Genomic DNA, 25474 nt, shown 5'->3' with positions numbered 1-25474 from the left:
AAAAGTTTTTGTTTTTGGACTGTATCTGTAATGCCTTCCGTATTGATCCTGGGGCTGCCACATATTGGTGTGAGTTAAAGTTTGCATTTGTAATGATGGGGGATGGAGGTGTGAATTTTCGATGTGGGGTTTTTGCTTTGCTTTGTGTGTTTTTTTCGGTCAACTGAGCTGGGACTGTTTTCTTTTGCATATGGAGGGTGGGGGGGCAATAGGTGGGAAAATGTCTGGTGCCATGGGCGGGCTGGCTCATGGAAGCGCAGTGTGAGGGTGAGCAGATGTTATGCTTGTTGAAAGGGGCGGTTTGCATAGTGCTGATATTGGGGAGGGGGAAAGAACTGTTCTGCTGATGGGGGAGGGACTTTTGCTGGTGGACAAAAGGGAGGTCGGGGACAGAGGCTGCCTGGGGGCAGGCCTGCGGATGCATGAGCTGGAGACTGGCCCAAGAAAGGTGATGGCTTATTGGCCGTTGGGGGGGGGGGGGGGGGGGGGGGAGAGAAGAGAAGCCCCCCACCCAGGCTGGAACGTTAGAGGGCTAAATGGGCCGGTTAAGAGGGCACGCGTGTTTGCGCATTTGAGGGGATTGAAGGCAGACGTGGCAATGTTGCAGGAGACGCACCTTAGGGTAACCGATCAGATTAAATTAAGGAAGGGATGGGTTGGACAGGTATTTCACTCGGGACTGGACTCTAAGATTAGAGGGGTCACGACCCTGATTAATAAGCGAGTGTCATTCGAGGCGGGAAGAATAGTTGCGGATGTGGGAGGCCATTACATCATGGTTAGTGGGAAGCTGGAAGGGCTGCCGGTGGTACTCGTGAATGTGTACGCGCCAAATTGGGATGATGTGGAGTTCATAAGGAGGATGTTTGGGAAGATCCCGGACCTGGATTTGCATAAGTTGGCAATGGGGACAGGGACAACTTCAACACAGTCATTGACCCAAGGCTAGACCGGTCGAGCTCAAGGACAGGCAGGGTGCCAGTAAAATGCAAAGGAGCTAAAGGGGTTTATGGAGCAGATGGGGGGACTGGACCCATGGAGGTTTGGGCGGCCGAGAGTGATGGAGTTCTCTTTCTACTCACACGTGCATAAAGTGTACTCCCGGATTGACTTTTTCATCCTGAACAGGGCTTTACTGACGGGGGTAGTGGACACTGAGTACTCAACGATCATGGTCTCGGATCATGCCCCACACTGGGTGGACCTACAGGTGACCATAAGATATAGGAGCGGAAGTAAGGCCATTCGGCCCATCGAGTCCACTCCGCCATTCAATCATGGCTGATTTCAACTCCATTTACCCGCTCTCTCTCCATAGCCCTTAATTCCTCGAGAAATCAAGAATTTATCAACTTCTGTCTTAAAGACGCTCAACATCCCGGCCTCCACCGCCCTCTGTGGCAATGAATTCCACAGACCCACCACTCTCTGGCTGAAGAAATTTCTCCTCATCTCTGTTCTAAAGTGACTCCCTTTTATTCGAAGGCTGTGCCCCCGGGTCCTAGTCTCCCCTGTTAATGGAAACAACTTCCCTACGTCCACCCTATCTAAGCCATTCATTATCTTGTAAGTTTCTATTAGATCTCCCTTCAACCTCCTAAACTCCAATGAATGTAATCCCAGGATCCTCAGACGTTCATCGTATGTTAGGCCTACCATTCCTGGGTGAGCAAGGAGGGTGGCCAATGCCCGCATTGGAGATTGGATGTCAGACTGTTAGCGGATGAGGTGTGCAGGCGGGTGAGGAAATGTATCCAGAACTACCTGGAAATTAATGATATGGGGGAAGTCTCGGCTGCAATGGTCTGGGAGGCGCTGAAGGCGGTGGTCAGAAGGGAGCTGATCTCAATATGGGCCCACAGGGAGAAGGTAGACAGAACAAAGACAGACCGACTGATAAGGGAAATACTTCAGGTCGACAGGAGATATGCAGAGACCCCAGAGGCAGGGTTTCTAAGGGAACGACGGAGGCTACAGGCGGAGTTTGGCTTGTTAACTACAGGAAAGGAGGTGGAGCAGCTGAGGAAGGCGAGGGGAGCGATTTATGAATATGGAGAGAAGGCCAGCAGAATGCTTGCGCAGCAGCTCAGAAAGAGCGAGGCAGCCAGGGAGATTGGGAAAATAAGGGACTGGGATGGGAACCTTGTTGGAGATTCAGCAGGGGTTAATAGGGGTTAATAGGGGTTCCCGAGGGGTTGGTAGAAGGGCTGGGGAGCCGATCAGGATGGAAGAAATAGCAGAAGGGCTGAAGGCTATGCAGTCGAGTGAACCCCGGGACCGGACAGCTACCCAATGCAGTTTTATAAAAAAGGTCTCTGGGATCGCTGCTGATGAGGACATTTAATGAGGCAAGGGAGCGAGGGGTACTTCCCCTGACGATGTCACAGGCCACGATCTCACTGATCCTGAAGCAGGAGAAGGACCAGGAGCTAAGAAGGTCCTACAGACCGATCTCCTCATTAAATGTGGACGCAAACTGTTGGCCAAAATCTTGTCCTCGAGGATCGAAGACTGCATTCCGGACGTAACTGGGGAGGACCAGATGGGATTCGTTAAGAGCAGGCAGTTGGAGGCCAACGTTAGAAGACTGCTGAATGTGATCATGGTGCCCCCAGAGGGTAGGGACGCAGAGAAGGCATTTAATCGGGTAGAATGGACCTATCTATGGGAGGTGCTGGGGCGGTTTGGGTTTGGACGGGCTTCATCGACTGGGTTAGGCTGTTATATCAGGTGCCTGTGGCGAGTGTACGGACGAACAAATTGACATTGGGGTATTTTAGACTGCACCGGGGGACGAGGCAGGGATGCCCCCTCTCCCCACTGCTGTTTGCGCTCGCCCTAGAGCCACTGGCAATTGCGCTGAGAGCCTCAAGGGGCTGGAAGGAGCTGGTTCGGGGAGGGGTGGAACACAGAGTCTCACTATATGCAGATGACCTGCTCCTATACGTTGCGGAGCAACTAGAAGTTAGGAAGAAATTGAGGATTCTGGGGGAATTTGGACGGTTTTCGGGTTAAAAATTGAACATGGGGAAAAGTGAGTTGTTCGCGATCCAGACAAGGGGGCAGGAGAGGCGACTGGGGGAACTGCCGTTTAGAGTGGTAAGGGGAAGCTTTCAGTACCTCGGCAGCCAGGTGGCACGGAAATGGGAATGGCTACATAAGTTAAATTTGACTCGTCTAGTAGACCAAATAAGGAAGACTTCCGTAGGTGGGACATGCTCCCGCTATCACTGGCTGGGAGGGTACAGACTTAGAATGGCGGTCCTCCCGCGATTCCTGTTTGTTTTTCAGTGCCTCCCCACCTTTGTTCCACGGACCTCCTTTAAACGGGTCAACAAGGTGATCCCTGGCTTTGTATGGGCGGGTAAGACCCCACGAGTAAAAAAAGGTAATACTGGACAGTAGCTGGGGGGAGGGTGGGCTGGCGCTGCCAAACTTTAGTAATTATCATTGGGCGGCAAATATAGCCATGATTAGGAAGTGGGTGATGGGCGGGTCGATGTGGGGGCAAGTAGAGGCGGCATCATGTAAGGGCATTGGTAACGACGCTTCTGTCGTTCCCGCCGGCACGGCCCTCCAACAGCCCCGTGGTGGTGGCGGCCCTGAGAGTCTGGGGGCAATGGAGGAAACATGTGGGAGCAGAGGGAGCATTGGTCTGGTCTCCAATCTGCAATAACCATCAGTTTGCCCTGGGGAGGCTGGATGGAAGGTTTTGGAGATGGCAAAGAGCAGGGATCGAGAGGATGGGAGATCTGTTCATAGAGGGGTGCTTTCCCAGCCTGAGGGAGCTGGAGGAGAAATTTGAATTGACAAGTGGAAATGAGTTTAGGTACTTGCAGGCACGAGATTTCCTACACAGGCAGGTTTCAATCTTCCCACGCTTACCGCCAAGGGGGATACAGGACAGGGTAGTTTCCAGAATGTGGGTGGGAGAAGGGAGGGTTTCGGACATTTAAAATGAACTCATGGGGTCAGAGGAAATGCAGACCGAGGACCTGAAACACAAATGGGAAGAGGAGTTAGAAGGGGAGATAGAGGATGGACTCTGGGCGGATGCGTTGAGTAGAGTCAATGCGTCCAAAACATGTGCCAGGCTCAGCCTGATACAGTTTAAGGTCGTTCACCGGGCTCACATGACTGTGGCCCAGTTGAGCAGGTTCTTTGGGGTAGAAGACAGGTGCGCAAGGTGTGCGGGAAGACCAGCGAACCATGTCCATATGTTCTGGGCATGCCCGAAGCTTCGGGGATTCTGGCAGGGGTTTGCAGATATCATGTCCACGGTGTTAAAAACAAGGGTGGCACTGAGTCCAGTGATGGCGATTTTCGGAGTGGTGGAAGATCCGGGAATCCATGAGGAGAAAGAGGTAGACGTTCTGGCCTTTGCCTCCCTAGTAGGCCGGTGACATTTAGGTAGTTTAGATCAGATCAGGGTGTAAGAAAGGTGGGACCTGTGAGAGTGGAAGACGGCCTTTGCACTACGGTTATATTTGTATGTACACTGTTTCTTCTGTTATTGTTATAAAATCATAAATACCTCAATAAAATGTTTATTAAAAAAATATTTTCTTTTGCTCAGTTTGAACTGTTGAACACTGATGCTGAACTGAGTTACATGGATATGAGTCAATAAATTAAAATATTGAAGTTGCAGAGTTCAAAAATAGAAATGTTCTCGGTTCGGCACTGTAAAATTTCAGCTAGCAGTCGGACCTTGGCGGATGAATTTATGCTTTACAAATGTGACATATACAACTGAATACAATTGTTACACCCTTTGCAAATAAATGACCAAATACACATGAATCAAAAGGACTCCAAAGAAGTCGCTACTTGAAATCCAGACATCTCATACTTGTTCCACCCACATCATAACCAATTAGATTCATATGCATTTCAAAAGGTTGAGTCATTTCCACTCCTCACATCAGTGAAGCAATTCCAAAATAATTCCCTACAGCACAGCAGATGAGGTTCCTCGAGCAAAAAAGGTCACATTTTTGTCTTGTATCTTGTACTGGAAGATTTTGTTGACATTCTTTTCAGACTTGACAGGCGAAGGGGAACGGCAGGTCATAGTCAGCTGTATGCATGAGAGATTTTTAAACATCTTTTTAAAGAATTGTCACTCAGAATTCAAGAAGCACATGCTTATGCCCACAGTTTTGTACAGTGCAAATTTGCCAGTGTCTAAGGGCCCATTTAGACTACACATTAGCTCTGGTGATAAGTAATTTATATTCTTATCAATTCAAAACCTCCAGGATCTTCTCAGAATAAGGATCTGCATCAACTCTGAAGGGAAGTGCAGGGAGACTTGTGATGGCACCCATCAACTAGGTCTGACAATACAAATCCAGTGTCATGCTTGGTTTACAAATCACTCCAAAGCTATTTGTGGATTTCCTAGATATTTAATATGACATCAACTGTATTGAGATATTAGGGAACATTCCCTCTTTGCTCTCTTTCCTAAAAAGGTCCCCATTTCCAGATATGCACTTTGATGAGGTATTTTCTCGCTATATAAACAGGGGTCTCTGTCCGGCTGACAGAAAATGCAGCTATGAGCCCCAGTTGAAGTATAAGGACTGGGTGGTGGTATTACATTTGACAAAGCCATCAGGTATTCTTCCCCAGGTAGTCATTCTTCCTACATGAGCTGGGACAGTGATAGAATTTTGATAATTGAGCTGCACTGTTCACTATACTCCACCAGGGATCACTCAATATTGAATAGGAATGATAGCATTTTTTTTTACCCTTTCTACTTAATTGTCACTGAAGAAAATGTAGCTTCCCGATTGCAAGATCTTTCAACTCAGCACAGATCCAGGATCCCAGTACTTTCGGGCTTGTATGGCTCAGGATCTCACTATCACTGCACTACATTGGGCAGCGCAGCAGCATCTCATGCTTCACAGCGCCAGGGTCCCAGATTCGATTCCCGGCTTGGGTCACTGTCTGTGCAGAGTCCCACATTTTCTATGTGTCTGCGTGGGTTTCCTCCGGGTGCTCTGGTTTCCTCCCACAAGTCCTTAAAGACATGCTGTTCGGCAAATTGGATATTCTGAATTCTCCCTCTATGTACCCAAACAGGCGCCGGAAATTTCACAAGTAACTTCATTGCAGTGTTAATATAAGATGACTTGTGACAATAAAGATTAATTGGTAAGCCTGCAGAAGGAATCAGGCCTTCTGAATCTCCATGTAATTTATGAAGTAATTCAATTTAACTGCAAAATAATTAGCAGCAGGATTATAGAACAAACAAAGAAAGGTACAGCACAGGAACAGGCCCTTCGGCCCTCCGAGCCCGTGCCGACCATGCTGCCCGACTAAACTAATCATCTACACTTCGTGAGTCCGTATCCCTCTATTCCCATCCTATTCATGTATTTGTCAAGATGCCCCTTAAATGTCACTATCGTCCCTGCTTCCACCACCTCCTCCGGTAGCGAGTTCCAGGCACCCACTACCCTCTGCGTAAAAAACTTGCCTCGTACATCTACTCTAAACCTTGCCCCTCACACCTTAAACCTATGCCCCCTAGTAATTGACCCCTCTACCCTGGGGAAAAGCCTCTGACTATCCACTCTGTCTATGCCCCTCATAATTTTGTAGCCTCTATCAGGTTGCCCCTCAACCTCCGTCGTTCCAGTGAGAACAAACCGAGTTTATTCATAGCCAATGCCCTCCATCCCAGGCAACATCCTGGTAAATCTCTTCTGCACCCTCTCTAAAGCCTCCACATCCTTCTGGTAGTGTGGCGACCAGAATTGAACACTATACTCCAAGTGTGGCCTAACTAAGGTTCTATACAGCTGCAACATGACTTGCCAATTCTTATACTCAATGCCCCGGCCAATGAAGGCAAGCATGCCGTATGCCTTCTTGACTACCTTCTCCACCTGTGTTGCCCCTTTCAATGACCTGTGGACCTGTACTCCTAGATCTTTGACTTTCAATACTCTTGAGGGTTCTACCATTCACTGCATATTCCCTACCTGCATCAGACCTTCCAAAATGCATTACCTCACATTTGTCCGGATTAAACTCCATCTGCCATCTCTCCGCCCAAGTCTCCAAACAACCTAAATCCTGCTGTATCCTCTGACAGTCCTCATCGCTATCCGCAATTTCACCAACCTTTGTGTCGTCTGCAAACTTACTAATCAGACCAGTTACATTTTCCTCCAAATCATTTATATATACTGGTATGTGAAATGTGACTATAGCTTATAATAGCCCTTAAAAACATTAATCAGTCATTAATGGAGCCAATCTTTTAAGCATCATTTCAACAGTCATACCTGACCATGGATATCCTTGCAGTAGCCAGTAGTCAATCCTTCCACCTGTAATATCATGTGGCACTGGTGACTCAATGATTTGACAACAAAATTATTTTCTTCATCTTCTAAATCTTCTGTGTTATGCACCAATGTCACTATATTTCCCTGCAAGACAAATGATTTTCCCCAAAATATTGTTCGAGTGAGAGCATTAGTTGAGGACCTAAAGTACAACAACTTACAATTTGAAACACCGTTCAAGTATTAAAACCTCCCAGGACACTTCTCAGAGGCATGCATCAGACAAAAATTGACAGAGAGCTAAAGAGGGAGCGTTCAGGACAGATGACCAAATGTTTGATGATGAAGGTAGCCTTTAGAGGAGCATATTTAAAGATGTAGAAGTGAAGAAGCTTAGGGAGGGAATTACAGAGCTGAATGGCTAGATGTTAAACACATGGCTGACGGTGTTGGAGCGACGAAAGTCAGAGTTGGTGGAACACAGTTGCAGGGCTCTAGAGGTTTAGACGTAGAGAGAAAACCAAAATGTATTTTTTTTTTTTTTTTTAAATGGCCACTGGATGTCTCTCAATCTTTTACAGCAAATGAAGTAAGCAAGTATAGTCACTGTTGTAATTAAAGACATACAGCAGCGAATAAGCACACAGCAAACTCCCACAAACAGCAACGTGATAATGAACAGATATTCTGCTTTTGGGGTTGATTGGTATCCTGGCCAATATTTAACTTTCAAAATACTTCAATGCCATGGCATCTCTTACATCCACTCAAGCATGCGGCTGGGGCCTCAATTTAACATCTCATCCAAAAGATGGCACCTCTGACAGTGCAACACTCCCTGAATATTGCAATAGTGTATCAGGTTTTATCTTTGTTCCCAAGAAAGGGATAATACGATTGAAGGATTTGAACACGAGTGAGAGAATTTTAAAAAGGGAGGTTTTGTGGACCAGGAGCTAAATATGGGTAAGTGAGCATAGTGATATGCAAAAAGAAGTTGGAGCAAGCAGGCTATTTTGGATTTAGTATTGTGTAAGGACATGGGATTATTGAATGACCTTGTAATAAAGGATCCCCTAAGGAATAGTGATCATTATTGCATGCTTCAATTCCAAATTCAGTACGAGGGCAATAAACTGGAATCTTATGAGGAGACATTGAGCATTTTAGGCCTCTGCTCGCTGGAGCTAAATGGCTGTGCTAAATGGCCTGTTTCTGTACTGTGTGGTCTATTCAATTCAATGTATTTGGCATTGGTAATGGGTTAGCAACTCAAGAGTACGTTTAAAGTAAAACTCCCACCATACCAAGTTGAGAAAATAAGTTCAACAAATTTTGGGATGTCTAGGATGACACTGAACTGTCACAAAAATCTAACGGGCTCAGCAACATCCTACAGGAGATTTACGAAGGGAGCAGGGGAGAAACTTACCATGAACTTTGAGCACACTGTAGCCCTGCAGTAATGCAGGAAATTCATGATGTTTACAGGGCTCACTCCCAGGCTGAGCAAGACACTGAGGTCATCGATAATCAGCACAGGAAACCGCCAAGGGGTTTCACTGGTCTCCTGTAGTGATACACGAACAAAGTCATAGAGGCACTGGAGGCTTGCATTGGGAGAGCTGGAAGATAAAATATTTACTAAAGAAATGCGACCATGGCAATCTGAAACTTCATTCTGTAATCAATAGTTTTGTTAAATATATGACTAACCAATAACTTGTAAAAATACTTGATTAATATTTATCCCTCAAACAACATCAGAAACAGAGATGATCTGGTAATCATATTGCGGTTTGTGGGATTTTATAATATGCAAATTAGCTTCCACTCTTCCTATATCAGAATAGTGATTATACTTTTAAAGTACTTAATTGTTACCTCGTTCATATGGGGAGGGAAGGTGGCCAGAATTAGAAAGGGCTACTACAGAGGGGAAGGCAGGCAGGGGGTTTGGGTCTTCCGAACCTGATGTATTATTACTGGACGGCGAATGTGGAGAAGGTACGGAGCTGGGTCAGAGGGGTTGACTCCCAATGGGTCAGAATGGAGGAGAGTTTGTGTAGGGGGTCGGGATTGATGGCGCTAGCGACAGCGCTGCGCCCGACGGCCCCGGGAAGATACTCGGGGAGTCCGGTAGTAATAGATTTGTTGAGAATTTGGAGGCAGTTTCGCCAGCACCTCGGGTTGGGGGCAGGGTCAAGGGAAATGTCGATTGGGGGGAACCATAGATTTTTGCCAGGGAAGTGGGATGGAACTTTTCGGAGATGGGAGGAGAAAGGAATTAAGACACAAGATTTTTTTCTTGGGGGTCGTTCTGCAGGATTTAAAAAAAAAAAACTTCAGAGTACCCAATTATATATTTATTTCCAATTAAGGGGCAATTTAGCCTGGCCAATCAACCTAACCTGCACATCTTTGGGTTGCGGGGGTGAAACCAGGCAGACATGGGGAGAATGTGCAAACTCCACACGGACATGGAAATGTGAATGTTGCAGGGGGGGGGGGGGGGGGCGCAAACCATGTTCATATATTTTGATCCTGTCCAAAGCCGGAGGATTACTGGAAGGAGGTGTTTAGCGTAATCTCTAAAGTGGTGCACGTGAAACAGGACCCGGGCCCTCGGGGGGGCCATAATCGGGGTGTCGGACCAGCCAGGGTTGGAAACGGGTGCAGAGGTAGATGTTGTAGCCTTCGCCTTGTTGATCGCCCAAAGGCAGATCCTGTTAGGATGGAGATCAACCTCTCCACCCTGTGCCCTGGTGTGGCGGGGGGACCTGCTGGAATTCTTGACTCTTGAAAAGGTCAAATTTGAACGGAGGGGAATGATGGAGGGGTTCTACAATTCATGAGCGTTATTCATTATGCACTTTCGAGAATTGGATTACATCAAATATTGGGAGACACACAACTTGGACTGTATGTGTTAATGGTGACTATGGGCGATTCCTGATTCCTTTTTGTTATTTGTTTACGTTAACATGCTAATGTTTGGGGGTTTGGTGGGAGGATTGGATCGTTGTTGTTGATATGGGGATTGACATTGCATTCGTTAATTATTGTTTATTGTTGAGTTTAAATTGGGGAGAAAATGTGAAAAAGGAGAATAAAAATATATATATTTTTAAATAAAAGTACTTAATTGGTTGTAAAGCATTTTGGAACATCCGGAGATGGTGAAAGGTTTTACATAAATGCAATATTTTAAAAAATTTGATTAAAACAAAAAGGTGAAAAATTCCACAAAAAATGTTGAACGACCTTTCATACATTCTTCATACTGCCGTGGCCAACAGATACATTTTAACCAGTGTCAGTCTCTCAACTTCTCTACATAGTCAACAGGGCAAGGCTATGGCACAGACTTTAACATTGACCGCTGCTCTCCAGAGCTATGTTTCAATTACCAGATAACAGTATTCACACAGCTGTTAAAACCCAAGGACAATAATGCTGTCACAGATAAAAAGACAGGCATTCCTGAAAGTTCTTTCTCCCATGGAGCAGAGAACACAGCTGAGGGAAAGGGGGGACAGCCTCACTGTTTTTTCAATTCTCACTGATGCAGTAGTCCAGAGGCCCGAAAGAATAATTCTGAGATTTTGTGTTTGAATCCCACCACAGCAGTGTGAGATCTTAAATGTAGTTTAAAAAAAAGGTGGTAAATGGAGCTGATATCTACGAGTAGTTACAACTATTGTCTCATCTCAACGGTTCTCAGGTTATTAGAATCAGTTGGATTTATTAAAGACAGTGGCCTTACGAAACCAGACTAACAGCCAGACATCAGACTACTTAAGATGCTTTGGACACATGGGCTGTGTGTTTCTTTTTATTCCTTCTCAGGACAGACATGGGCATTGCCATTAAGACTGACATTTACGGCTTCTCTCGATGGTTGTACGGTTTTAATGCAACTAAATAATGTTTAATATGCAATTCAGAGCGCAGTTAAAAGTCAACCAAGCTGCCAAAAAACTGGAGTTAATTTAGGCCAGACTGGGTCAGGAGAACGGGTTCTCTTCCATAGAGAACAATCAGTCATCAGGTGTAATGGGGAATACCTTGTTTAAAAAGATGCGTTTCAACTTAGACTATCAATTGCAGGTGCTGATAGCCCCATTATCATAGAATCCCTGCAGTGCAGGAGGCAGCCATTTGGCCCAGCGAGTCTGCTCCGACCTTCCAAAAGAGAGAGCAACCTACCCAGGCCCAACCCCCCGCCCCATCCCTGTAACTCCACCTAACCGTTGGACACTAAGGGGCAATTCAGTGTGGCCAATCCACCTACCTGCACATCCTTGGACTGCATTTCCTGTTTTTGTATCTGAGAAACGTAATTACAAAGGGAAGTCAAAAGAACTTGCGTTTCTCAGATACAAAAACTAATTAATTGAGAACCCCAATTTCTACAACTCCCTGAAGAAAGAATCATAATCCACAAAGCTACATGTCACAATTTACAACATTACTCAGATCCTTTACCTTAGAAACTGCAACGGTGATAGTATTTGTTGTGTACTTTCCTGCCCGTCATTAAGTATGAGGTCAAGAGAAGAACGGAGTCCTTCCAGAAACACTAGCTGTCCTTTTTCTCTGGCTGCAGATAGATGAACTCCCTGTAACACAAGGTATTACAACTTTGGTCACGTTTTGGCTATAGTACCTTCTATATAACCTTGAGTCCACACTACAACAACTTAGTTGTTTCGCACCTCTGTAACAAAACATTCCAAGTCACTTATAAAACAAAATACAACACTAAGCTACAAAAGGAAATAATAAGTCAGAAGTTGGATCATGCATGTGTTTTCAAGGAAGTGAGGCAGAAAGGATGAGGGAGGAAATTCCAGACCTTGTGGCCCAAGAAACTGACGGTGCATCCACCAACAATGGAGTGATTAAAATCGGGGATGCTCAAGATGCCAGAATTTGATGGGGCTTCAGCAAATCACAGAGATAGGGAGGGGGCAAGGCCATGGAGAGATTTGAGAATTTTAGAATCAAGGCACTGCTGGATCAAAAGCCAATGCAAGTCATTGAGCACAGGGGTAACAGGAAGACAGGACTTGGTGCAAGTTAAAAGATGGGTAAGCAGAGTTTTGATGAACTCGGGTTCACAGTGGGAGGCAAACCAGGACTGTGCTGGAATAGTCAAGTCTAGGTGTAACAAAGGGATTGAGGATTTCAACAGTTCAGCCGAGATGGGACAAAGTAGCAGAGATGGATGTAAGCAGTTTTAGTGATGGCAGAAACATGTGGTCAGAAGTTAGTCTCCGATTCAAATGGGACACCAGATTGCGAACAGAGTAATTCTGTCTCGGACTGTTCCCATGGAGGGGGAACAAAGTTTCACCCAGGGACCAATAACAGTGGCTTCATTCTTTCCAATAATGAATTGGAGGAAATTTCTGCTCACCCAGCAGTGGTTGTCAGAGAACCAGTTATGATAATTTAACAAAGGAGAAGTCCAGAGAGGTAGTGGTTAGGTAGAGCCGGTCGTCGTCAAGTACATGCAAAAATGAATGGCGTAATATCAGATGATGTCATCAAGGCAAAGCATGTAGGTGAGAAATAGGAGGGAGAAAGAATAGAACCTTGGGGGACACCAAGAAGCAATGATGTGGGAGCAGCAAGAGAAGACATTACTACTTGTGCTACCATGTGGGCAGCATGGTAGCACAAGTGGCTAACACTGTAGCTTCACAGCGCCAGGGTCCCAGGTTCGATTCCCCACTGGGTCACTGTCTGTGCGGAGTCTGCACTTTCTCCCCGTGTCTGCTTGGGTTTCCTCCGGGTGCTCCGGTTTCCCCCCACAGTCCAAAGACGTGCAGGTTAGGTGGATTGGCCATGATAAATTGCCCTTAGTGTCCAAAAAGGTTAGGAGGGGTTATTGGGTTACGGAGATAGGGTGGAAGTGAGGGCTTAAGCGGGTCGGTACAGACTCGATGGGCCGAATAGCTTCCTTCTGCACTGTATGGTCTACGTTCTAACTTATAAAATCCACAGTTAACTGGACGACAGTGGAGAGGCATTGAAGGAGGACGGTGTGGTCAATTGTGCCAATGTCTGAATCAGAACAAGAAGGGTGAGTAATGATGGTTTGCCTTTGTCACAATCACACGGTGTCATTTGGGAACCAGGAGTCGGTTGATCAGGAGTTTAGTGGGAATTGGGTTCAGGGAGGAGGTGGATCTCATGAACAAGCTCAGAAAAAGTATGAGGGAAGATAGGAGAAAAAAATAGGGTGTGACCTCACAGCTAAGGCAGGCAGTGGGGTGGGTGGGTGGGGGGCACATGGTAGCGGCGGCTGATCAGGTGGTGTCAATGTTAGTGACAAAATCGATGAGCTCCTCACACTTATTGTTGGAACAAGAAGCTGAAGACGACCAAGGAAGTGCTGGATAGTCACGGTCAAGAGTGAGTCATCACAGAAGGAATACAGATGACCAAAGCGGTATTAGTTCATAACCAACCATTCAGCAAATTTGCTCTGCCCCATTGTCCCTGCTATTATGACAAACTTAGTTGTGGATATATTAGAAACATACAGAAACAGAAAAGTAGAAAAAATTTAAAATATACACTTACACCCAAACAGCATCAAAATTATCTTCAATGAATACCACACAAATGAACAAGCCCAGCTATGTTCCATACTTACCAGCTTTTGGGCAACGAGGTTGTAATGATTAAAAGACTGGACCAGGCCAAGAAAGCAAACTTTGCAACCGCCTGAAAAACAAACATTAGGCTAAGTACTTTTTTTTAAACCAAGCTGGGTAATTTAAACTGGGTTTCTACTCTCTATTTCCCCAAAATGCTCTCTCAGGATAAGTTGACTCCCCAAATCATCCTTCCATTAACTCTACAGAAATCTAGTGACAAGTTAAACAAAGCACACCCTTGCAGAAATCCCACACTGCATCGAAGTCAGAATTCCAATTAGTCATACCCAATATATACAAGTTTCACAAAATACTTGCACTTCTCTGTTTTTCTAACAGAGGGAACAGACAGGCGGAGATAGAGAAATAGAGGACTCTTAAAACAAAACAAATTAGGACTGGCCTGTTCTTGCCTGTGTCCCAGGATGTTCTTCTCTAACATAGTCAAATAAATATCAAGAGACCCGACAGAAATCTTTAAAATTATGAAGTACTTTGGCAGAGTTAAATGGAGAAACCTGTGGCTGAATTCAGAAGAAGAGGCAAATAAAATAAAGAATATAGAAGGAATTTCTTGACATGTGGAGTGGTCAAAGCATCAATCATCTGAGCAGTGTTGATGTATACAAGAGGAAAAGGGGACATTAGAGTGAGAGTAGGCTGGTGTAAAGTATAAACAATCAGATATACCATCTAGAATGTACAACACAGACTGAATAAAAAAGGTTATTCACTTGATCAAAATCCATCCTCCCATGGATAAGCTACTCGATCATGGACCCTCACCTAGTATATTGAGGAAAACGTTTACTTGGATACTCCCTAAAGGCTCCTATTGTCTATAATTTCACCTTGTAGTTAGTTTAACTACAGAACCAGGGATGTGGAAAATTACTTTACTGCAGTCGAAGCCATTTCAATCCATCAGACCATTAATTGTAATGCATCATCCCATGAAGGATGTAAATCCCACTCTTACTCCACCCTTTATGCTATTGTCGCCAAGTCTACCCAAGTATACTCTGAGCTTGAATCTGTGCCAAAAAGTAGACAAATACACCCAAAAGCAATCTAGCAAAGTCCCGTAGTATCTAGAATTGAATCCCTACATCCAGAAACACTCTCCATTCTGAACCCCAAGTGAATATTTGTGGATGTCTCCTCAAGATCACTCCAGGTGATTGTCACGCGAGTGTTTCCAAACACATGCTTTAAAATCTTCTCTCAGGGTGGCAAGGTGGTGCAGTGGTTAGCACTGCTGCCTCACAGCATCAGGGACACAGGTTCAATTCCAGCCTTGGACGATTGTCTGCGCAAAGTTTGTACATTCTCCCTGTGTTTGCATGGGTTTCCTCCGGGTGCTCCGGTTTCCTCCCACAGTCCAAAGATGTACAGGTTAGGTGGATTGACCATGCTAAATTGTCCCTTAGTGTCCAAAAGGTTAAGTGGGGGTTATTGCGTGATGGGGAAAGGGTGGGGTGTGGGCTTAGATAGGGTGCTCTTTCAGAGGGTCAGTGCAGTTTTAATGGGCAGAATGGCCTCCTTCTCCACTGTAGGGACACCACTGGGTTCGAGGAAAATCTAGTGGGTGAAAAGGGCAATGGTGCAGTAACTATGGCAAGGAGAGAGAGCCTCCATTTGGCCCCAAATGTTTTGGATGTTAGCAGCCCAGTAATAAAACAATCAATTTGGGAGAGCCAAGCTGGGTTTCTGTCTGTCCCGTTGGAGCAGGCTTTGGGATTTTTACCCACCCAAATAAAATATATGGGGAGGCAGTGGCACAGTGGTATTGTCACTGGACTAGTGATCCAGAGGCATGCTCTGGGGGCCTGGGTTAGAATCCCACCATGGCAGATGGTGAAATTTGAATTCAATAATAATCTGGAATTAGAAGTCCTAAAAGGTGACCATGTAACCATTGTCGACTGTTGTTAAAACCCACCTGGTTCACTCCATACTTACCTGGTCTGGCCTCCATGTGATAACTATGTTGTAGTCTTTTTTTGTAGATCGTAAAATCCCGACAGTTCAGAAAGAGGCCATTCAGTCAATTGAGTTTGCACCAAACCTCTGAGAGGGCACCCAACCCAGGCCCCCACCTTATCCCCTGCAACCCCATCTTTCGACACCAAGGGCAAATTTAGCATGGCCAATCCACCTAACCTGAACATTTTCAGACGATAAATTTAGTAAATATATGTAACTAAATGCGCGGAGTTTAATTCAAAACACAAGCTATTCAATGCTGTCAACTTGTCATCCAAGTCATCTAATATCACACATTTATATCTGTAAGTCAATCAGTTAATAGCCAAAGCACTGTGGATTAATTGTAACATTTGTAACCTCAAACTTATTTTATCGCTAACTCAATATCGAATAATCCCATATCAGTAATACCGTAAGGGTACAACAGCACGGTTTTGCTGGTGCTGGACAAGTAATTCAGAGATTTGGACTAGCAATCTGGACTTCAAAGCTGAAATATCGTGACAGCAGTTTAGGAATTAAATTCAGTTCGTCAGGAAATCTGGAATGAAAAGCTAGCATCGGGCATGGTGACTGTGAAACTATCAGACTGTTGAAAAAAATGAATTGATTCACGCGTGTTATTTTGTTACGGAGGTTTGCCATCCTTATCCAGTCTGAGCTATAGCTGACTCCAGACCCACACAAAACTAGTGTAAAAATAACAGAAGCCAACGTTTATTCTTCAACCAAAATCACTGAAGCTGATTTTCTGGTCAGTTGACTGTGAAATGGGTGAGTAACGCACGTAATTACCTTGTTATGGGCCAGGGTTTAGAGAACCCAAAGTGTATCATGGAGTTCACCTGACCCACAACTTTTAATAGATTGTGGTATGGGGAGCATACGGCTCACTCCACAGGTGTGGTACAGCAGAAATGGAAAAGTATTTTTTTTTAAAAACAAAACTATGTTTATTCTATGAACTCAGGATAACCTTTTTAAAACATAGTGAACATCTTAGCAACTGCCAATTCAAATAAACTCCCCAAGAATACAACACTAAGTAATCCTTTAAGCTTTCCTTTAACATCCAAAAGACTTAAAACACCTTTTACCAGAAGCACATCAGGTTAAAGTCACTACTGTTATTAGTTTTAAATCACCAGGATCGATTTACAGTCTTTAGATTATAGAGAGAGACTCTAATACATCTTCTGGCTGTGACTGCAGCTATCCAACTCTGAATACTAAACTAAAATACACCCTGCAGCAAACAGCCCAAAACGAAAGTAAAAAGCTGACAGACAGCCCAGCTCTACCCACTCTGACATCACTGCAGTAATAAACACCCATTTCTTAAAGGTATTCTCAGTACAGATATTTATATACACACCCATTTCTTAAAGGTACTCTCACTACAGATATTTATATACACGCCCATTTCTTAAAACGTACATTTCTAAAAGGTATTTTCACATGACAACCTTCTCATGGGTAATTAGGAATGGACAATAAATGCTGGCCTTGCCAGCAACACCCTAATCCCGAGAATGAATAAAAACAATCTACTTACATATTCAATGTTTAAAGTTTACTGCTTAGTTGGCTCCAAATTGTTAGTTCATGACCATGTTATTTGACCTTTGATGAATGGGAAGAAAGGCTTAATTTACCCAACAATTGGTAGGCATTTTAATGGAAGGCTGGTGGTATAACTACGAATATGTTGATCCAATAAAATTTAGCAAGCCAAAGGCACATTCAATCCTAGGCATCGATTCCGACCTTGGGTGACTGACTGTTTGTGCGGAGTTTGTACATTCTCTCCATGTCTGCGTAGGTTTCCTTCAAGTGTTCCGGTTTCCTCCCCCAGTCCAAAGATGTGCAGGTTAGGTGGATTGGCCATGTAAAATTGCCCCCAAGTGTCCAAAGGTTGTGTGGGGTCACTGGGCCTAGGTAGAGTGGTCTTCCGAAGGGTTGAAGACTTGACGGGCCAGATGGCCTCCTTCTGCACTGTAGGATTCTATTATTCTATAAAGGATCCGATTGCCGTTCATAGAATTTAACAAGCAAAGTGAAGGGTTAAGTAGTTATTTAATGCCTGGTTGAATATTGTGGTCCGGCTTACTCGACCCCCGCCCCCCCCAACGTGCCTGATCACCTTGTTTGTCAAATACCGATCCATCACATGCGAGTGACATCAATGTCAATCATTGTGCAAGTTGCATCTTCAGTGAAGAACAGTGCATGGTCTGTAAACAATACACTCAATACTGCAGCACTCCAATACACACCCAGCTCAATGTTACCCCCAAAGAAAGAAAAGTCACTCACCTTTGAGATAAAAAGAAAGAAAGTGGTGTACAAGGAAAGTGCCATCTGTCAGCTTGTCACACAAAAGCACGACTTTTCCCTGTTTTGAAGAGAAACAAACATTTGTCAAGGAGAAAGCCACTGCTCGTTCATTTTCTTGGTTTCCTGAAATAATTTCACCATTGGGAGGATGTTCACGCCAAAACATCACAGAGGCGTTGAGGGCTTTTGGGGGGGGGGGGGGTTAAGAGACATTTCTGAATGAAAATTTGTTTGCACATAATGGTTTAATCATGGAACAAAATGTGCAGGAACGGGCTATGCAGCACTTCAGGCATTCTCCCATTCGATCAAGACTGACTTGCATTGGAAAATGCATTTACCCACATTTGTTCCATATCCCTTCATGCCCCAACTCCAACAAAAATCTGCATTTTAGTAATGAGAGCTGCAACTGTTCCCGCAGTTGCAGCCTTTATGGTGGAGTGTTCCAGATTATCCTGATTTCATCCCTAAACATCTCAACTTAAAGTTCATGTCCCCTTGTTCTCGAGCAAGAACGGGACAGTATTTAGCCCAATCAAATCCTTGAACATTTTAAACGCCTAAATCAGTTGCCCCAATTCCTAGACTCAAGGGTCACAAGCCAAATTTACAAAACTTGTCTTCTCTTCCTAATTTGAAACTCTGGTATCAATCGGATGAATTATTCGCGCTCCCTTCAAGGCCAAAGTATCTCTCCTGAAGTGCGGTGCTCAAAACTAAACCCAGTACTCCAGGTGAGCCCCGACCAACGGTCTGTGTAACTGAAGCATAACTTTCTCCCCTTTGTATCCCAGCCCTTTGACACGGATGCCAACATTCCATTTGTGCTTGCCTGCTGGCTTTTAATGGTTTGTGCACCTAGACTTCCAAATTTCTGCTTGTGTGGGTACCTCATTGAGGTAGAGGCTATTGCATCTTAAAAGAGCATATAAATATTTTCTTGCAGAGGAACGTACGAGGTTTTGGGAAGAGAAGTTGCAGGATTATTTTCCGATTGCTGCAGCAATGATTTCCTTTGTGTATTCCATCTCCAGAGCGGCTTACCATCAGACATACGCAGATGCTGATTTTTAGGAAAGCCTTCTGATGGCTCAGCAAGACTATCAATGAGTAACTGAAAAGAATAAACTGGCTGGGTCTCATTTCGCTGGGTGAAATGGTTGACGGGTGACATTATTGAGCTATTTTAAATTAGGATAGGCTTTTGTTAGTTTACACAGAGAATGTTTCCGCTTGTGAGAAGAGAAAAGCTAGAGGCCACAAGGAGAAATATAATTACCAAGAGCTCAAACAGGGAATTCAGAAGAAACTGCATTATCTCGAGTGGTAAGATTGTGGAATTAATTACCAAGGCAAGTGACTCAGGCAAAGAGTATAGATGGAAGAGAAGGTTAAATATGCTTACATGACTTTGAAAGTTGACTCTTAAATGCTCTCTGAGCAAACCAGTCAATTGTATCAAACTGCAAGAAAGTCTACAAGGAGGAATGAAACAAGACGAATCTCCCGGCATCGACCAAGGCACCAGAAAGGTAAACTGCAAACCTAGTCCTGTCAAACCTGCAAACGCTCCTCGCTAACCTTGAATGCAGCAAAATTGGGAGAGCGCTGTCTCAGACTAGTTGAGCAACAGCCTTACATTGTCCGTAAGGTATGATTCGATAAATATGTCCTAAACACCGCCATCATCGTTATCCCTGGCTCTGTCCTACCCTCCAAAAGGACAGACCCTCCACATTTGGCAGCGCAGTCCTCTACAATCACAAGGGAGGTGCTCTGGGAGTTCTCAACTTTGACTCTGGTCCCATGAAGTCTCATGGCATCAGGTCAAACATGGGCAAAGAAACCTCCTGCTGATTACCACCTACAATCACTTTTCTCCCCTACTCGGCTGATGAATCACTACTCATCCATATTGAATATCATTTGGAAGAAGCATGGAAAGTGACAAGGGTACAGCATGTACACCGGGTGGGAGATTTCAATTTCCATCACAAAGAGTGGCTCAGTAGCACCACTCCTGACCAAGCCCGAAAAGACAAAAATGCTAGGCTGGGTTTTCGGGTAGTGGGGAAGAAACAACCAAGAGGGAAGAAACAACCAAGAGGGAAGAAACAACCAAGAGGGAAGAAACAACCAAGAGGGAAGAAACAACCAAGAGGGAAGAAACAACCAAGAGGGAAGAAACAACCAAGAGGGAAGAAACAACCAAGAGGGAAGAAACAACCAAGAGGGAAGAAACAACCAAGAGGGAAGAAACAACCAAGAGGGAAGAAACAACCAAGAGGGAAGAAACAACCAAGAGGGAAGAAACAACCAAGAGGGAAAAACCAACGTGACCACATCCTCACCAATCGACTTGTCCATCTGTCCATGACAGTATTAGGAGTGACCACCACACAGGCAACATGGTAGACAAAGTACTGTCTTCACATCAAGGATACCCTCCATTGTGTTGAGCAGCACTACCACCATGCTAAATGGGACAGGTTTCGAACAGATCTAACAAATCAAAACTGGGCATCCATGAGGTATTGTGGACCATCAGCCACAGAATTATAAACAACTACAATCTGTAACCTCATGGCCCAGCATATACCATCAAGCCAGGGGATCAACCGTTGTTCAATGAAGAGTGCAGGGGAGCATGCCAGGAGCAGCATCAAACATCGCTAAAAATGAGGTGTCAACCTGGTGAAGCTACACTACAGGGTTACTGTGCCAATCAGCGAAAGCAGTGTATGGCAGAGCGAAGCGATCCCACAACTAACAGATCAGATCTAAGCTCTGCGGACCTGCCACATCCAGTCGCGAATGGGAATGGACAATTAACTAACTGGAGGAGGAGGCTCCACAAATATTCCCACCCTCAATGATGAGTGAATCCCAGCACACCAATGCAAAAGACAAGGCTGAAGCTTTTGCCACTATCCTTAATATTAATGCATCAGCAATTTCAGATTATTTGATCATCATCATAATGTTGTTTGTGAGATATTTCCATGTGTGAATAGGTTGTTTTATATCCTTGCATTTCAACAGTGATTGCACTTCAAAAACAAAAGTCATTGATTGTCTGTGAAGTGCGTGGTTAACCCGAGGCGGAAGAAGCACTATACAAATGCCACCATGTCACCGCCGACCAATGCACTTTTTGGACTGAACATGAAACTGACGGCACAGTGGTTAGCACTACTGCTCAACAGCGCCAGGGTCCCTGGTTCGATTCTCAGCTTGGGTCACTGTCCCAATGTGCAAAGAGTGCATATTCTCCCTGTGCCTGCGTGGGATTCCTCCGGATTCCTCCCACATGTCCTGAAAGACGTGCGGTTAGGTAATTTGGACATTCTGCATTCTCTCTCCATGTACCTGAACAGGCGCCGGAATGTGGCGACTAGGGGCTTTTCACCGTAACTTCATTGCGGTGTTAATGTAAGCCTACTTGTCACAATAAAGATTATTAAAATTGCTACCTTCAAAGCATCAGTGCTTCTAATCACCAGAAGGTTAAAAATAATTTTTGCGATGGTCCGAATGAAGATTCTGTGTAACTAACGTTGTTGAAAGAAAGCTCAAATTGTTTCAAAAAAGATTTTGGAAAAAGGGGAATATTAAAAATTGTTTTAAATGTCACATTTTAATGGCGCGTGGTACAGGATTGTTACCCCCACTCCCCCCTCTCCCCCACCCCACTCCCCCCCTCTCCCCCCACGCCCACTCCCCCCCTCTCCCCCCACGCCCACTCCCCCCCTCTCCCCCCACGCCCACTCCCCCCCTCTCCCCCCACGCCCACTCCCCCCCCTTTCCCCCCACGCCCACTCCCCCCCTCTCCCTCCACGCCCACTCCCCCCCTCTCCCCACTCCCCCCCCTCTCCCCCCACGCCCACTCCCCCCTCCCCCCCACGCCCACTCCCCCCCTCTCCCCCCACGCCCACTCCCCCCCTCTCCCCCCACGCCCACTCCCCCCTCCCCCCCACGCCCACTCCCCCCCTCTCCCCCCACGCCCACTCCCCCCCTCTCCCCCCACGCCCACTCCCCCCCTCTCCCCCCACGCCCACTCCCCCCCTCTCCCCCCACGCCCACTCCCCCCCTCTCCCCCCACGCCCACTCCCCCCCTCTCCCCCCACGCCCACTCCCCCCCTCTCCCCCCACGCCCACTCCCCCCCTCTCCCCCCACGCCCACTCCCCCCCTCTCCCCCCACGCCCACTCCCCCCTCTCCCCCTCTCCCCCCACGCCCACTCCCCCCTCTCCCCCCACGCCCACTCCCCCCCACGCCCACTCCCCCCTCTCCCCCCACGCCCACTCCCCCCCTCGCCCACTCCCCCCCTCTCCCCCCACGCCCTCTCCCCCCACGCCCTCTCCCCCCACGCCCTCTCCCCCCCTCTCCCCCCACGCCCACTCCCCCCCTCTCCCCCCATGCCCTCTCCCCCCCTCTCCCCCCACGCCCTCTCCCCCCACGCCCACTCCCCCCCTCTCCCCCCACGCCCACTCCCCCCTCTCCCCCCACGCCCACTCCCCCCCTCTCCCCCCACGCCCACTCCCCCCTCTCCCCCCACGCCCACTCCCCCCTCTCCCCCCACGCCCACTCCCCCCTCTCCCCCCACGCCCACTCCCCCCTCTCCCCCCACGCCCACTCCCCCCCTCTCCCCCCACGCCCACTCCCCCCCTCTCCCCCCACGCCCACTCCCCCCCTCTCCCCCCACGCCCACTCCCCCCCTCTCCCCCCACGCCCCCCTCTCCCCCCACGCCCACTCCCCCCCTCTCCCCCCACGCCCACTCCCCCCCTCTCCCCCCACGCCCACTCCCCCCTCTCCCCCCACGCCCACTCCCCCCCTCTCCCCCCACGCCCACTCCCCCCCTCTCCCCCCACGCCCACTCCCCCCCCTCTCCCCCCACGCCCACTCCCCCCCTCTCCCCCCACGCCCACTCCCCCCCTCTCCCCCCACGCCCACTCCCCCCCTCTCCCCCCACGCCCACTCCCCCCCTCTCCCCCCACGCCCACTCCCCCCCTCTCCCCCCACGCCCACTCCCCCCCTCTCCCACCACGCCCACTCCCCCCCCCTCTCCCACTTCCCCCCTCCCCCACTCCCCCCCCACGCCCCCTCCCCACGCCCAACCCCCCCCCCACTCCCCCCCACGCCCCCTCCCCACGCCCAACCCCCCCCCAACGCCCACCCCCTCCCGCTACCGCCCCCCAACGCCCACCCCCGCCCCCTACCGCTCGCCCCCGCCCCCTACCACCCCCCAACGCCCGCCCCGCCCCCTACCGCCCCCCCAACGCCCACGCCCAATCGCCCTCCCCAACGCCCGCGCCCAACCGCCCCCCCAACGCCCGCGCCCAACCGCCCGCGCCCAACCGCCCCGACGCCCGCTCCCAACCGCCCCGACGCCCGCACCCAACCGCCCCGACGCCCACTCCCAACCACCCCGACGCCCACTCCCAACCACCCCGACGCCCACTCCCAACCACCCCAGCGCCCACCCCCAACCACCATCCACCCCCAACCACCACCCCAACGCCTATCCCCAACCACCACCCCAACGCCCACCCTCTACCACCCCAACGCCCACCCTCTACCACCCCAACGCCCACCCTCTACCACCCCAACGCCCACCCTCTACCACCCCAACGCCCACCCTCTACCACCCCAACGCCCACCCTCTACCACCCCAACGCCCACCCTCTACCACCCCAACGCCCACCCTCTACCACCCCTACCCTCTACCACCCCAACGCCCACACCCACCCTCTACCACCCCAACACCCACCCTCTACCACCCCAACACCCACCCTCTACCACCCCAACACCCACCCTCTACCACCCCAACACCCACCCTCTACCACCCCAACACCCACCCTCTACCACCCCAACACCCACTGCCGCACTCTACCACCTCAACGCCCCTACCTCCCCCACGCCCACTCCCGCCCCTGCCTCCCCCAAAGCCAACTCCCGCCTCCTCCCTCCCCGCATTCCCCCCAACGCCCACCTTGCAGAGCACCACAGGAAGCACTGCGGCCCCGAAGCATCCCGCCTGAAGTCTTGTGCCAGCAGCAGGCCATGCTTTACCTGTTCACACGTTTCAGGAGTTGAGTTGAGAATGTTATTCAGCTCTGGGAACATCTTAAAGGCTGAGCTTCAGTCGCCGGGCTGCCCAAGGCGCGGATCAGGGACAGCTGAGTTGCAGAAGACAGGCCGCTGTCCTAGCACCACGTGATCGGCCCAATGTATCCAATCGCCGTGGCCGCGCCAGTGCAGCCGCTTACGTCAACTGTGCGTGCGTGGAACGTCACCACGCCGCCTGACCTCCATCCTGAAAACCTGCCCACTCCCGAGAACCGCAGGATGGCAGCCGCGCAGGAGGCCGTTCAGCCCGTCAAACCTGTTCCGGATCTCTCGAGGAGCAATTCGCCTAGTCCTTTAGCCCTGCATTTTTTTCCGATTCGGATAATGATCCAATTCCCTTGTGAAAGCCCCATAAAGAATTTTCCACAACTTGTGAAATATTCGGCGTGTATTTAGAACCATATAATTCCTACAATGCAGAAGGAGGCCATTCGGCCCATCAAGTCTGAACCAACCCGCTGGAAGAGAACCCGATCTTGGTCCACACCTCCACCCTATCTCCATAGCCCCCACACATCATTGGATGCTATGGGGCAATTTAGCCTGGCCAATCCACCTAACCTGCACATCTTTGGACCGTGGGAGGAAACCAGAGGAAACCCACACCGAGGCACCCATCATCCTCCTTCCACAAACATTCAAACCCTCCACCACCGACAAACAATGGCAGCCTGTGTACCATTAAAGTTTTCAAACACAATTTTTCCACTTTACAAATCAACATAAAAAATAACACAATAGCTAATAAGTAACATTATTTAAATAAAATAGTGAACTAACAAAGTAACAAAAAATAGTGCTCCCCCCCCCCCCCCCCCGCTCTGGGCTGCTGCTGCTGACGATCTATTTTCCCTTAACGTTCCGCGAGATAGTCAAGGAACGGTTGCCACCGCCTGCAGAACCCCTGAGCCGAAACTTCATTCGTTCCAGTTTTATGAACCCTGCCATATCGTTTATCCAGGCCTCCATGCCGGGGGGTTTCGCTTCCTCCCACATGAGTAAGATCCTTCGCCGGGCTACCAGGGACGCAAA

At 48.0% G+C, this 25474-nt stretch overlaps 1 protein-coding gene across 2 annotated transcripts; it reads right to left on the bottom strand.

Moving 5' to 3' along the window:
- Window positions 1–4531: 4531 nt before the first annotated feature.
- Window positions 4532–24540, bottom strand: elp6 (elongator acetyltransferase complex subunit 6). 2 transcript variants are annotated; one of them, XM_072468194.1, is made up of 7 exons: window positions 24386–24540; window positions 18290–18368; window positions 13981–14051; window positions 11802–11935; window positions 8746–8938; window positions 7311–7457; window positions 4532–5080 (listed from the first exon to the last, which is right to left on the bottom strand). In XM_072468194.1, the coding sequence occupies exons 1-7, from the start codon at window positions 24437–24439 to the stop codon at window positions 4952–4954; spliced, it is 807 nt and encodes a 268-aa protein (XP_072324295.1). In that variant the 5' UTR covers window positions 24440–24540; the 3' UTR covers window positions 4532–4951. The 2 variants fall into 2 exon arrangements, with proteins under 2 accessions (XP_072324295.1, XP_072324296.1); XM_072468195.1 differs by having other exon boundaries at window positions 7311–7355.
- Between the last annotated feature and the right edge of the window lie 934 nt (window positions 24541–25474).

This window comes from Scyliorhinus torazame, chromosome 11 (genome assembly GCF_047496885.1).
Source record: "Scyliorhinus torazame isolate Kashiwa2021f chromosome 11, sScyTor2.1, whole genome shotgun sequence".
NCBI lineage: Eukaryota > Metazoa > Chordata > Chondrichthyes > Carcharhiniformes > Scyliorhinidae > Scyliorhinus > Scyliorhinus torazame.
The sequence above is the reverse complement of the archived record's forward strand: the minus strand, read 5'-3'. Positions and strand labels throughout refer to the sequence as shown.